General features: G+C 41.4%; 2 protein-coding genes and 1 pseudogene across 2 annotated transcripts in view; 1 reads left to right on the top strand and 2 right to left on the bottom strand.

The window, feature by feature from the left end:
- AGPAT5 (1-acylglycerol-3-phosphate O-acyltransferase 5) overlaps nt 1-2,688 on the top strand; it is a 73,788-nt gene extending 71,100 nt beyond the window's left edge. Inside the window, exon 8 of the mRNA XM_013005922.2 lies at nt 1,415-2,688. Coding sequence (XP_012861376.2) covers nt 1,415-1,640 — 226 coding nt within the window. The 3' untranslated portion in view covers nt 1,641-2,688. The remainder of the gene's footprint in view (nt 1-1,414) is intronic.
- A 1,687-nt stretch (nt 2,689-4,375) lies between these two features.
- LOC101661012 (heterogeneous nuclear ribonucleoprotein A3-like) lies at nt 4,376-9,685 on the bottom strand. The gene is given in 4 exon segments (XM_045286822.1): nt 4,376-4,566; nt 4,669-4,761; nt 4,764-5,210; nt 9,583-9,685. Coding segments are annotated over 4 exon segments (834 nt in total).
- A 1,198-nt stretch (nt 9,686-10,883) lies between these two features.
- Nucleotides 10,884-11,255, bottom strand: LOC101660696 (annotated as a pseudogene).
- Nucleotides 11,256-12,092: the final 837 nt, after the last annotated feature.

Here is a 12,092-nt window from a genome sequence, read left to right on the forward strand (position 1 = left end):
AGGGGCTTAGGTGGAGAGCAAATGTTTTGAGAATGATGAGGGCAATGAATGTACAAATGTGCTTTACACAATTGATGTATGTATGGATTGCGATAATGAATTGTATGAGCCCCTAATAAAACGGTTAAAAAAAAAGAAAATATACCCAAATATTTTATTCTCCTAACCGGATTCTTCTGTGAAGACTCGCACTGTTCTCCCTTTCTTTGTTTTATTACAGATGTTCCCTGTGAACTATTTTTGTTTAATAGGTAGTGTATAAATAACTTCTATTTATAAATGTGTAATCAGTGCATGAATTGTTTCCATATTTCACTTACTCTCAGTTGTGCATCATTTATTAACTGTGCCATTCAGTTCCTTCTGGCCGTGGAGGAAAATTTTTTTCTTTTTTTTTTTTATCATTTTATTAGGGGCTCATACAACTCTTATCACAAGCCATACACACATCAATTGTGTAAAGCGCATTTGCACATTCATTGCCCTCATCATTCTCAGAACATTTCCTCCATGGAGGAAATTTTAAAAGAACTATGTATGAAAATACATTCTTTTAAAAATACTGAATAATAATACATACTTGGTTGCCATTTTATCTTACATGTGCTTCTGTGTATTTAGTATGTGTCTGGACATTTCTAAACAATGGTTATTTCTAAGGAATGTGATTTATAAAGCAAGACAGGGCTTTCCTTTTCTGCACGTTAATATTTGCTATTTTTTACACTTTTAATAAGAGGGAAATAAGTTAGCTATGACCTTTTTCACTGGCTCTCATCATTCCATTACATAGATTTTTCAGAAACTGTATGATTTTTACAACGTGCTCCTCTTTTCGCTTGTTTAGAGTGGAAGCTGCAGGAACAAGCAGGCCTGAGGGAGGGAAAGCACAGGAGAAGCTGAGTGGAGCTTTTGCTTACTCGAGTCTGAGGGAGATCATTATAAGATTTTATAAACCTAAAGTTAAAAGTCCAAAACGGTTTGTGTTGTTTACAGTCTTTTCACAGGTATAATTTACATATATGCTAATCAGAATATAGAGCGCTGGTGGCCTAAGTGGCTAGTATGTTGGACTGCTAACCAGAAGATCTGGAATTCAAACCCACCAGCTCTCCCAAGGGAGAGAGATGAGGCTTTCTGCTCCAGTAGAGGTTTACAGGTTCAGAAACCCACAAAAGGAGTTTTCCCTTGCACTCCAGGGTCGCCAAGAGTTGGAAAAGACTTGTTGGCAGTGAGTTTAATCATAGGACATTTAAAGCTATTTCAAAAGTCTTAGAAAACTCCTTATATGGTTTCTGATAATTTCCAAGGACTTGCACAGAATTGTCAACCATTAGGAATATGTTGAATTGAAATATTGAGATGACTAAAACTGAAACTTGGCCTTTTCTTTGTTTATTTCATTCTGGCATAGGATGCTTATAGAATTCTATGATTCAGTGGATCCAGAGAGAAGAAACAGATTTCCTGGGAAAAGTGTTAATTCCAAACTAAGCCTTAGGAAGACTTTGCCATCAGTACTAATCTTAACTGGTTTGACTGCGGTTATGCTGATGACAGATAGCGGAAGGAGGCTGTATGTGAGAACATGGATATATGGAACACTGATTGGCTGCTTATGGGTTAGTATAAAGAAGTAGCCATCGCCATTCAGTAGAACGTGCTACACTTTCTATTATTGGTGGCTGCACATTACATCAAATTGTTTCCTGAGTTTACTAGAAGTGTAAATAAAGCCTTGTTGATTGAACATTGGGTAAAATAGAATTTCTGACTAAAGCCTGTATGCAGTTGGTCTTGGGCAATACATTGTTTTACAACTTTAGTGCTGATGTTGCTGGACAGGTCAAAGCTAAATGAAATGTATGCTTTACTTTGCATTTCCCATGAACTAGTGTCAACTGCAAGGGGTTGCTAAGGCTGTAACAATTTGTTACAGCTGGCTGTATTTAACTGGCAATGTGCAGTATGTATCAATCACCGTGTTATATTTTATTTTTTACAACTGACCCCAAATTCTTATCACAAAAGTATCTAGTATCTTGCACACATGTAATAGTTTCCTTTTTGCTTAGTTTCTCAAAGTCAGTCAATCAGAGAAATTGTATTAAGTATCAAAATATTCCAAGAAAAATGCAAAACAATGTTCGTGGGGAAGAAGCTCTGTTTGCACATGTTTTTATTGTAGTGCATTTTTAGCTAACTTCGTGTTTTTATATTGCAAAGTAATTTAACATTTCTAATACTTATTAAGACAGCTTAATTTGCACATGCTGTACTGTGCACAAAAGAATGTTTAAATTAGGAGAATTACATTTAAGTTAAAATTGTGACAGATTTGATCTAGCAGAACTTTAAATTGCCCAACTTGTAAAAACATTTTAGTTAAGCTAATAGTACTTTGCAACATCTGTGCCATAAGTATTCAAGATCAGTAAGATAGCTTGTTATTTTTTTTCACATCAAAATAATCAGTGTAAACTTTTACTGGACCCTGGGTTCAGAGATATTTGAAGGAGAAGCCTTCAAATGTTCCAACTAGATTCACTAGCATGTGCCTTTTGCCTGTTGCTCTTTGATTTGACAATGTATTTAATCCAAAAAATCATTTTTAATGTTATCATGATGTAGACTTGCACTGTTACTCTTGTTCTTCTCATTTGGATTCAAGTCATCGGTGCTGTTCAATGGCTTCAATGGCTTACCCAGTAGACTTGCTCAGAAGAAGTATACAACCAACCAGTATTTGTTCGGTTTGAAAGTCAAACTCTTGTAAGCAAGTTTCACCGGCTATTTGCCTCATGTCAAGAAACCTCCCTTCGTCAAGTCAGTGATTTAATTCAACAGGATGGAGTGAACTTGCTTATTTCCATTAATTTTAATGGGCTACGTGATTAACATACATTGTCTCAAAACGAGATCTACGTCCCAGGAACCAAATTACACGATTTTGAATCATGGAAAAATGTGGATGAAGAGCTCTTTTAAAAATGTGTTTTGCTCGATTTTATCACTTAAATTTTGCTAGTCTTTTAAGATAATAAGATACTGCTAATGGATTTTGTTGCAAAATTGTCAATGACCCAGTGAAAACACACCCATTGGCTGCTGATACAATGAATAAGGGAAGTGTTGTCTGTGCTACATTGCTTCTCCCAAAACAGAGCGGAGCCATTGCAAGCAACACCTTTGGTGTGCTGTGTGCGGTGAATCAGTGTGGGTGTGAGGATGTATTACCCACATTCATGTACACACATGTATACAAGATACAGTTGGTCTAATTATGAATAAGGCATAGCTAAAACTTTTGAAAAGCGCTCTCATGTCAAAGTGTAATTTTCTCTTGTGAAGTGAAATTTAGATAAATTCCATGTCTTTTGTTAAATAGCAGTTTTTAACAGTCCTAATGTTAGAACCTATTTCTAACTAGATCAGAAAATCATGTAACTTGTATAACTGTTTTGAACATGATGGATATGCTCTAACTTTACATTTTCTGATGTAATGCCACTGGAATTGTGGGAGTTATAACTGACTAAGCAGGCATAAAATCACCTCATGCTTCTTTTGATTATACTTCTGTTCTTTTCACAAGAGGTCTATAAATGTTAGTTACAAATCTTCTTATCAGAATGTGTGGAAAATTAGAAGCCTTTCCTTGACATGCATTGATATTTTCTTACATTTATTTTTTCTAAAATTAGAAGCCCTGTGCTTTCCTGTAAACCTTTTTCATATAATATCATTTATGCTTTTATTTGTATTATTGTTTATTTTCAGCTTAGTTATTACATAGTTTTTTCTTTGTAAGAATGCCATCAATATGCATGCTTTTATGTTTTTCAGCAATGGGGTGTGTTTGGATGAAAGTTAAAATAATAAAATCTTTCACTGTCTATAATGTCTGTGCTTTTTTTTTTTTTTAAGTTAAAAATTCCTTAATTTTTTATTCCTGGTACCACTACCACAGTTTACAGGGCAATATACCTGATGCATGAAAAGAAAGAAACAAAGCTACAACAGAATGTGCATCTCATTGACACTCCATTGCATCCATCAATAGCTGCACTTTTTGCAAACTCTGGCTACGACAGTCCTGAGCAGGAAGGGCTTCCTGTTGAAGCTGCAGTAACTTCCTGACTATGGATCATCAGTCCTTCTGTGGCGGATTTTGACAGTTCCTCTGATGCATTTGGGACGACTGTCTCGGGGTAACCTGCAGCTTTCCTGGCAGCGCCTCGCTCTCTCTCCTGCTTATAACTGGAGCCCCTTTCTTCTGAAGTTTTAGAACCTTCTGCGACCGCCACTTCCACCACCAGATCCATAACCACCACCGTAAGGACTGCCAGAGCTTCTTCCACCAAACTGCTCCCTTTCATGGGCCCATAATTTGATTGTCATTGTCCACTGTAATTTCCAAAATCATTATAGTTCCCACCACCACCATAGTTACCACCGCCAAATTTCCTTCCTCATTGTAACCATCATCCACCTCCGCCTCCACCACCATATCCACCACCTTGGTTCCGTATCCTGGTCCTCCACTGCCATAATTGTCACCATCACCTCCAAATCCATTATAACCACCATCACCTCATCCATAACTCCCTCTGCTGCCACCACCTCCACCACCACAGCCTCCTCTTCCACCAAAGTTTCCCCACCCACCTCCACGACCTCTCTGTGGTCCAGCAGACTGCATCTCTCGTTTGGAAAGGGCCCTTTTCACTTCACAATCACGCCCATTAGAAGTGGGGTATTCTGCACAACAATGTTATCAACTGTATCGTGATCATCAAAGGTTACACAGGCAAATCCTCCCTTTTTTCCACTCTGCCTGTGCTCCATGACGTCTATGGTTTCAATCTTGCCGTACTTTTCAAAGTAGTCTCTGAAATTATATTCTTCTGTGTCTTCTTTTATGCCACCAACAAAAATTTCCTTCACTGTTAAATGGGCACCAAGCTTCATGGAATCCTCTCTTGAAACAGCTCTCTTTGGTTCCACTACACGCCCACCAACCTTGTGGGTCAGGCACACCCTGCTGCATCCACCTCTTCAACACAAGAGGAAATCACAATACCAAAGCCCCTGGAGCATTTTGTTTGGGGGGTCTCTCATCACCACACAATCTGAGTGTGCCCATTTCTCAAAATGTTCTCTTAAACTACCATCTGTAGTTTCTAAGCTCAGACCACAAATAAACAGTTCTCACAGCTGCTCAGGTTCCTTTGGCTCATGACTGTTTTGAGATGATCTGCCTCTTCCAACTCGAGTTCAATATGAGACCTGTCAGTGCTATTTTAACATTTTGTGAACCCCAAATTCACTAGTAGCATCCTATTAAATAAAACAGGGTTCATGGCTGACCCTGCACGCTGAATTTATTAAAACCATGATGTTTGTTTCTTAGGTATTGCACAAATTAGTACACTCAAAATTGTGGAACAGTTAGGTTATATAAACATATAATTTATAAGATACATGTCAAGTTTCAACTTCTTGGAAACTGTGTAACAGGTATGGATAGCTCTGATAAAACATGTCAGTTGTCTAAAATTGGCCAGAGTTGATGTGTCAAATGCCAGTCTTATTAGTTACATCATACATACTAATATTTTTTTTCCGTGCTTCAATTCCGTGCGTGCGTGTGTGCATGTGTGTGTTTTAGAGTGGCACCACTTTTCTTTTCTATCCAAATGGCAGAAGCTGTATTCCTTTTGTAATGTTACAAAGTTTATAGTTACAGGTATAGACTAGGCTCATACAAGAGGGTTTCAAAAAGTTGATGGGAAAAAAATTCATTCTCTTTCCATTTCAATTTTCCATGAACTTTTGAAGCCTCATATTTACAATGATGCAGAAATACCTATCAAAGCAGTATTTTATGTATTCACTTCCCAATATATAGTAAAAATAAATTTTGACTTGAATGCTCTTTGTTATTAAAGTATTAGAATAAGAAAAGTATCTTAAAGAAAAAAAGAAAAGTATCTTCTTGGAAATATTAATATAGTCCAGATACCACTTGTCATAAGCTACATCTTTGTATACTTGGAGGATTTCTTTATTTTTTTAGTTGTGCTAGTTATTATTAATAACACATACTTTTAAATTAAAGCCTGGCTCACTTAGAATATTATGTTATAATTTAGTATAATTAACATCATATACTCTTAAGTTCACTCTCAAGCACTAGAATGAAAATCAAAACTTTGGTCAGACTGTTCTTTGGAAAGCATGGCATTTAGCCCCTGTAGGGGTGTACTCAGAACTGACCGAATGGCAGCCCGTTTGAGTTTGGAGGGGCATGGCGAGGGTAACAAGTCCCTAGGACCAGTTTCTAAGTTGCACCCTTCCCTCACTTCAAAATGAATAGCAACAGCGCATTAGTAGAAGCCCCTCGCCCCATCTTTTCTGGCTTCCTCAATCAGATGCCTTTCATATTTGTGCCACCTTGGAATACCATGCCATGCCTCCTCTGGCACGCCTGTAGATTCACCCCATATACCATGCTTCGAGGAAGGACATTGAGCTGCTCTGGACTAATAGAAACTGCTCAGTGGTGCCCACCCACTTCAAGTGACACAGGGCATATCACTTGCGTAGCTGCCGTACCTTAAATACACCTGCATATTTGTGATAATGTGTGTGTGTACACTTGCGTTTGTGTATATGTTTCATTACCAAGTAGAAATACACACTACTTGATGCCAGTATATACATCTTGAGTGCTCACTGTGCCCAGCGTTTTGCTAAGCACCCTGCAGCAGCTTCTCGATCCTCATACAAAATGTCACAGTGTAGCTGAGCTGAGAGTAATGACTGTAATAAAGCAGACTGCCTGGCCTGGAGTCAGGTTTTATTTCATACTTGCTTTTTTACCTTGAACCCCAGTTTTCTCAGCTGTGAGATAAAGATAATTGTGTTTACCCCAAAGGTTGTGGAGGATTAAGTTGATATACATAAAGAACTTGGTGCATGGAATATCGCCGGTACTAAATAAAGCATCTCGCCATTTTTCAGATGAGGAAATTGAGGCCCAGAGGGCTTGAATCCATCACAGTCACACAACGGGTGCTTCTTGAGGGGAATGCAGTGTCCCTGTCCTGTTTAACAGGGTTGCAATGCAGTATTTTGACAATGTGCCTTTGTTTTCTACTTTTTAAAACAGGGCGAATTGGGTGAAGGCTTACAACGGTGTGCTTTGAAAAGTGGATGATCATAACTATAAAACCAACTAAACTAATTGCCTTTGAGTCAATTCCAGCTCTTATTGAATAACAAATTACAGATTTTGTGTAAAAACCAGATAAAGAGTTTACAAAAAGAAAGTTGCAATCTGCTCTAAGAAACTCTCGTGGGCTCTCCAAACAGACTCTAGGTTGCTCCTCAAGTTCAAGCTGAGGGCTTCTCACTTCAAACCCCCCAGCTGTCCCACAGAAGGAAGATGAGGCTGACTGCGCTGGTAAAGATTTGCTGCTTCAGAAACCCGTATTGGGTTGCTAAGAGTCAGAATTGACTTTGATGGCTGTGTTAGACAGGGTTCTCTAGAGAGATAAAACCAAATTCCTGATAATTTATTTATTTATAAAGATAATTACATATATAACGAGAAATGAACCGTTAAATCATATACAGATAAATAGATAATACAAAAAAGAAACAGTTAAATTAGAAAGCACTACAAATGGCTTAGTACAACTCACGTCCATGAGAGAAAGTTGAGAGACTAGCAGTCCTTCAAGTCTGTCTGGTGCCAGATCTTCCTCTATTTGTAGAGAGAGCGAGGCTATGTCAGCACAGCAGCCAATCACAAGGCAGGTCACCAACCGCCAGTCCCCAGCTCCAGAGAAGTCTTAAAGGGACCTCAACTTACAGCAACACAGTCCACAGGCTAGGCGTCCCACAGGCAGTGTAGCCTTTAAATTGAGGCACAGAACAAGCAAGGCAGCCACACACTGGTCCGATGATCACAGAGCGAGAGATAAAGGTAAGGCTCACCAAGTCATTTATCTCTCTGCCCTTCAGTCAATCCCACCTGTGTTTATCAGCCAGGCTGACACAATAAACTATCTCAATGGCAGTGGATAATCGCAGGTTCAAAGGTTTTTCTTTATAGTGACATATAGCAAAGTAAGGCCTCAAATTATTCTGGGTACAGTAAATCCCAGCTTATAACATCTAATCTTGTATCACCACGTGCATCTCCCCTTAAGCCCATTTGAGCCTTCTTGAAGTATAAAATGAGGGAAACACTTAAGTACCTCACAGAGATTAGTGAGCGTCAACTAAGGTTAATAGATGTAAAAGGCATTTTCATCTGTCTGTCCAGCGCAAACAATAGCATTTTTCTAAATCACTGTAGCTTGCTGTTTAAACTATATGAATTATAGTTTTCCATTTTCTGGTGGATTTCTAAACTAAGCGTGTGCGTGCTACGAATGTAAGGGAGCTTCAAACGGAGGAGCCGTGGTGGTGTAGTGCTTCAGTGTTGAGCTGCTAACCTTGAGATGACAATCCACCAGCCTACAAGAAAGATGAGGCTTTCTACATGGGTCGAGGTGTACAGGTTCAAAAGCCCATAGGTCGGTCCAGCCCTGTCACTAGGAGTGAAAATAGACTTGATGGCAGTGAGTTTCCAAAAAGTCAATGGAAAGATGAAACTGAACGGCAATGGAATTTTTCCAGGGACTTTTTTTGAAGCCCCATTGTATTTATTATTAACCACATCCTCAGTCAATAGAGAATCCTATTTATCTTGTGATCTATTGTGCCCATGCATGCACGGGTTGCTTTCTGTTTGGTCCGAAGACCAGTCTTGATCATTTTATGAACAATTAGCTAACATGTTTTTGTCCATCCCTACTGCTTTCATGCCTCTCACCTGCGCCCGCCCGTCTTACATGATCTGGGAGGGGGGGCAGGGGGGGGGTGTTTCAGGTAGAGACGATGGCAGAGAAAATTGTGTTCTTCCCACCAACTACCCACATCTCCATGAGTCGTCACTGATTTGAGTGGAAAATAACCAGTATTTACTATGGGAGAGCATATTTTGTCAGGATAATGGAAGTGATGATGAGGAAAGCACCTCATTTAGAAGGTTATTGAGCTGATGTATATAAATTCCTAAAGGGCACTTTGAAGAGAATTAAGACTAAAAGAATTTCTAGGTCAAGTTGTGTAGGAAAGGTGAGGCTGTTTTTAACAATTGTGAGGATATGCCCTGTAGTCTAGTGGTGGACCTGTAAAAAAGCTATGGGGATTCTTTGCTTGATATTCTTTTATTCTGAATAATTTTTAATATACCAAGGGGCTTCAAAGTATCCATAGAAAAATTCCATTATCTTTTCATTCCATTTTTTCCTCAGACTTTTTGAATTGTAGTTGAAGTCTGACCTTCTCGTGAAAAGTCAGGCAAAATTGCTAGTAGCACAGCTGTTGTTCCTTTTAAAGATTTCTGGGATTGTAATTATGCCGTTGTTCAGAAGATGTCCACAAACATTAATTGAATGTTACCATGTGTTAGGTGCTGTGCTACGAGTTGACGTAGCACAATTATTTCCTGAGGTTTCTACTTACTGAGGAAAGAAAACTTGGTGGGGATTGCAGCAAAGTCCGAGTTACATTTGGAAATGGAAGGTAGCTGCCGCTTTCCTATAAAACGGATCTTCGTCCACTCCATCCTGCGTTCTGTCTGGGTAGACTGTGAACGTGATACCCAAGGGAAGATGGACAACTGTTTCGGACACAGTCCATTGTTAGCACTTTTTTGTTTGTTTGTTTATTTGTTTGTTTGTTTTAGTGTGAGATGATAGTTTATTTAACAAGAAACAGCTGTATAGTAGAACGTTCCTTTATCTAAAAGATAGAAGCTACAAAAGAGAATAAATATGACATGAGAAATTATTTTTCTGGAAAAGACAGCCAACCCCTTGTATTTGTGATCAAAGCCAAGAGTTTACAGCATCATGGTTTTTGCTGGTTGGTTAGTTTCTTTGAATAGTGGAGGTAAGGAGATTGTCTCTTTAAAGCCTTGGAGCGACGCTGGAAGTTGGCTAGATGATGACCATGGCCATGACTTTTCAGGTTTGGGAAGGCACTGGGCTTGTCACTTTAGAACGTCAGGTCTACTAGAATATAACTGGCATAGAATTAGAGTTGAACTATCATTTTTCTACTCATTGTTAATTCTACTCTTTCACAGGAGTTAAGGATAGAAAAAAAAAGTGATAGGGGAAAATATCAAAGGGGGAGGCAAAAGGCACCGAAGTAGTAAGGCTGGTGGGAAGGAACCGAACTCCCCACGTTTTGTCTATCTCACATCCTCTCGACTTCGGGTCCCTTCTTGTGGGAGCTGAGGTGGGAGGTGGGAGGTGGGAGGTGGGCTCCCTTCAAGCCACCAACACTGAAGAAGAGGAGAGGCCAAAGCGTCCAGCTGCGCAAGAGCCCACGAACAGTGAATGGGAACAAAGGAGAAGGAATGCAAACAATTCTCCAAGAAGATGGGGTGCGGTTGTGAAACCACACACCCTCGGGACTGCACCATCTGCTGGGAGGACCACAAAAGAGAAGAGTCGCTGTACCATCTGCTGGGATGCAGAATGGTAAAGTCCAAGTGGTCACAGAGAGGCATCTGCTGGCGGTGGGAGGAGGCCGGAGAGTGGTGAGCAGGGTACTTGGCCTTCCCAGGGGCTTCTAAGGGTGGCTCCGGCACTGGGATGAGGGAAGACGGCTAGCACTAGAGAGCTGTCGAGTTTGCACTGGACAGTGGATGGGTGTTGAGGGCAAGGAGGGCCCATTAAAGTGAGGGGGCAGGGTCACATCTTCCTTTAAGGCACAGCTGTAGGCAGAGGCCAAGGTCAAGGTCAAGGCCAGCTGGGCTATGTACTGCAAGCTGCCTTGAGCTCCTGGAATGCCGCCCTGCGCACCCTCTTCTCTTCCTCCCGCTTCTGCTCCTCTTGCCCGGCTTTTAATTCAGCTTCAGACTTACTGGCAGAGGACAAGGCTTAGACCTTGGCTTTGGAGAAGTCCTTGGCATCCTTGACGCTCTCGAGGACGACATCGATCTCAGAGAGTGGCCAGCGCCATCAGCCCACTGACCTCCTGCAGCTCCCCAGCTGCGGCCTTGTGGAGAATGAGCGGAGGCGGAGCTTGCCGTCCAAGTCCTCGTCCACCTTGATCATGCCCTTCAGACCCAGGTGGGTGTGGGGGACCCTCGGCTTCTCCACCATCAGCTTCAGCTCCATCAGGTCAATGTAGCTGTCCCCCCCGTATCGTACCGCTTGAAAGCCCTGCAGCGGCGGAGCCACGCCCCCCACCGCCCCCCACCCACCCCGCGTGCATGTCCAGCTGTGGCTCAGCTCAGCAGCGCCTGCGGCTGGGGTGCGGGCTCCAGCTCATGCACCGTGTGTTTGTGTTTTAAGGTAGGTGACTATTACATGAACCCCAAACATTAAAATGCTGGCTTTTCCAATTTAAGAACTGAGGGAGCTGGCAGAATAACGCATAAGACTCCTCAGAGACACGTCATTGAGACATTGTCAACCTCGGACTTCCGTGTCTTAAAATAGGGACCTTTTGTTGGCAGGTGACCGAACAAGGTTCCCTACCATTCATTTTTTCTCTGCTGGTTGTGAAGGGGATTTGAAAAGGCACGGCCAGGAAGAAATGGACAGTGGGGTGGGGGCATCCCTTCTGCAGCAGGCTGCTCAGGTGTGAGTGCCCTGCCGTCAACCAGCTGAGGGACCTTGATCAAGTCCCTTAATCTGCACCGCACTTTGCATAACTATCAAGTGGAGACAAAGGTGGCACCTCCCTGGAGGGGTTGCTGCGCGGGCTAAGGAGCCCTCTGTGTAAAGCACTGGGATCCGTGCCGGCACGTCCGAGCACTGCAATGGTAGCTGTGACCGCTGTGCCAGTGTGATCTGACAATGACATCAGGAAGTCCAGTGTTAGATGGGTTAGTACATTACTTAAAAGCGGACGACTACTAATGGGCGGAGTGGAGACCCAAAGCCCATTAGTAGGCCACTGGAGATCCCCTTGCAGAGGGGTCTCAGGGAGGAGATGAGCCAGTCAGGGTGCAATGT

This window comes from Echinops telfairi, unplaced genomic scaffold (assembly GCF_000313985.2).
Source record: "Echinops telfairi isolate 266 unplaced genomic scaffold, ASM31398v2 ScPeMD7_9;HRSCAF=40, whole genome shotgun sequence".
NCBI classification, from domain to species: domain Eukaryota; kingdom Metazoa; phylum Chordata; class Mammalia; order Afrosoricida; family Tenrecidae; genus Echinops; species Echinops telfairi.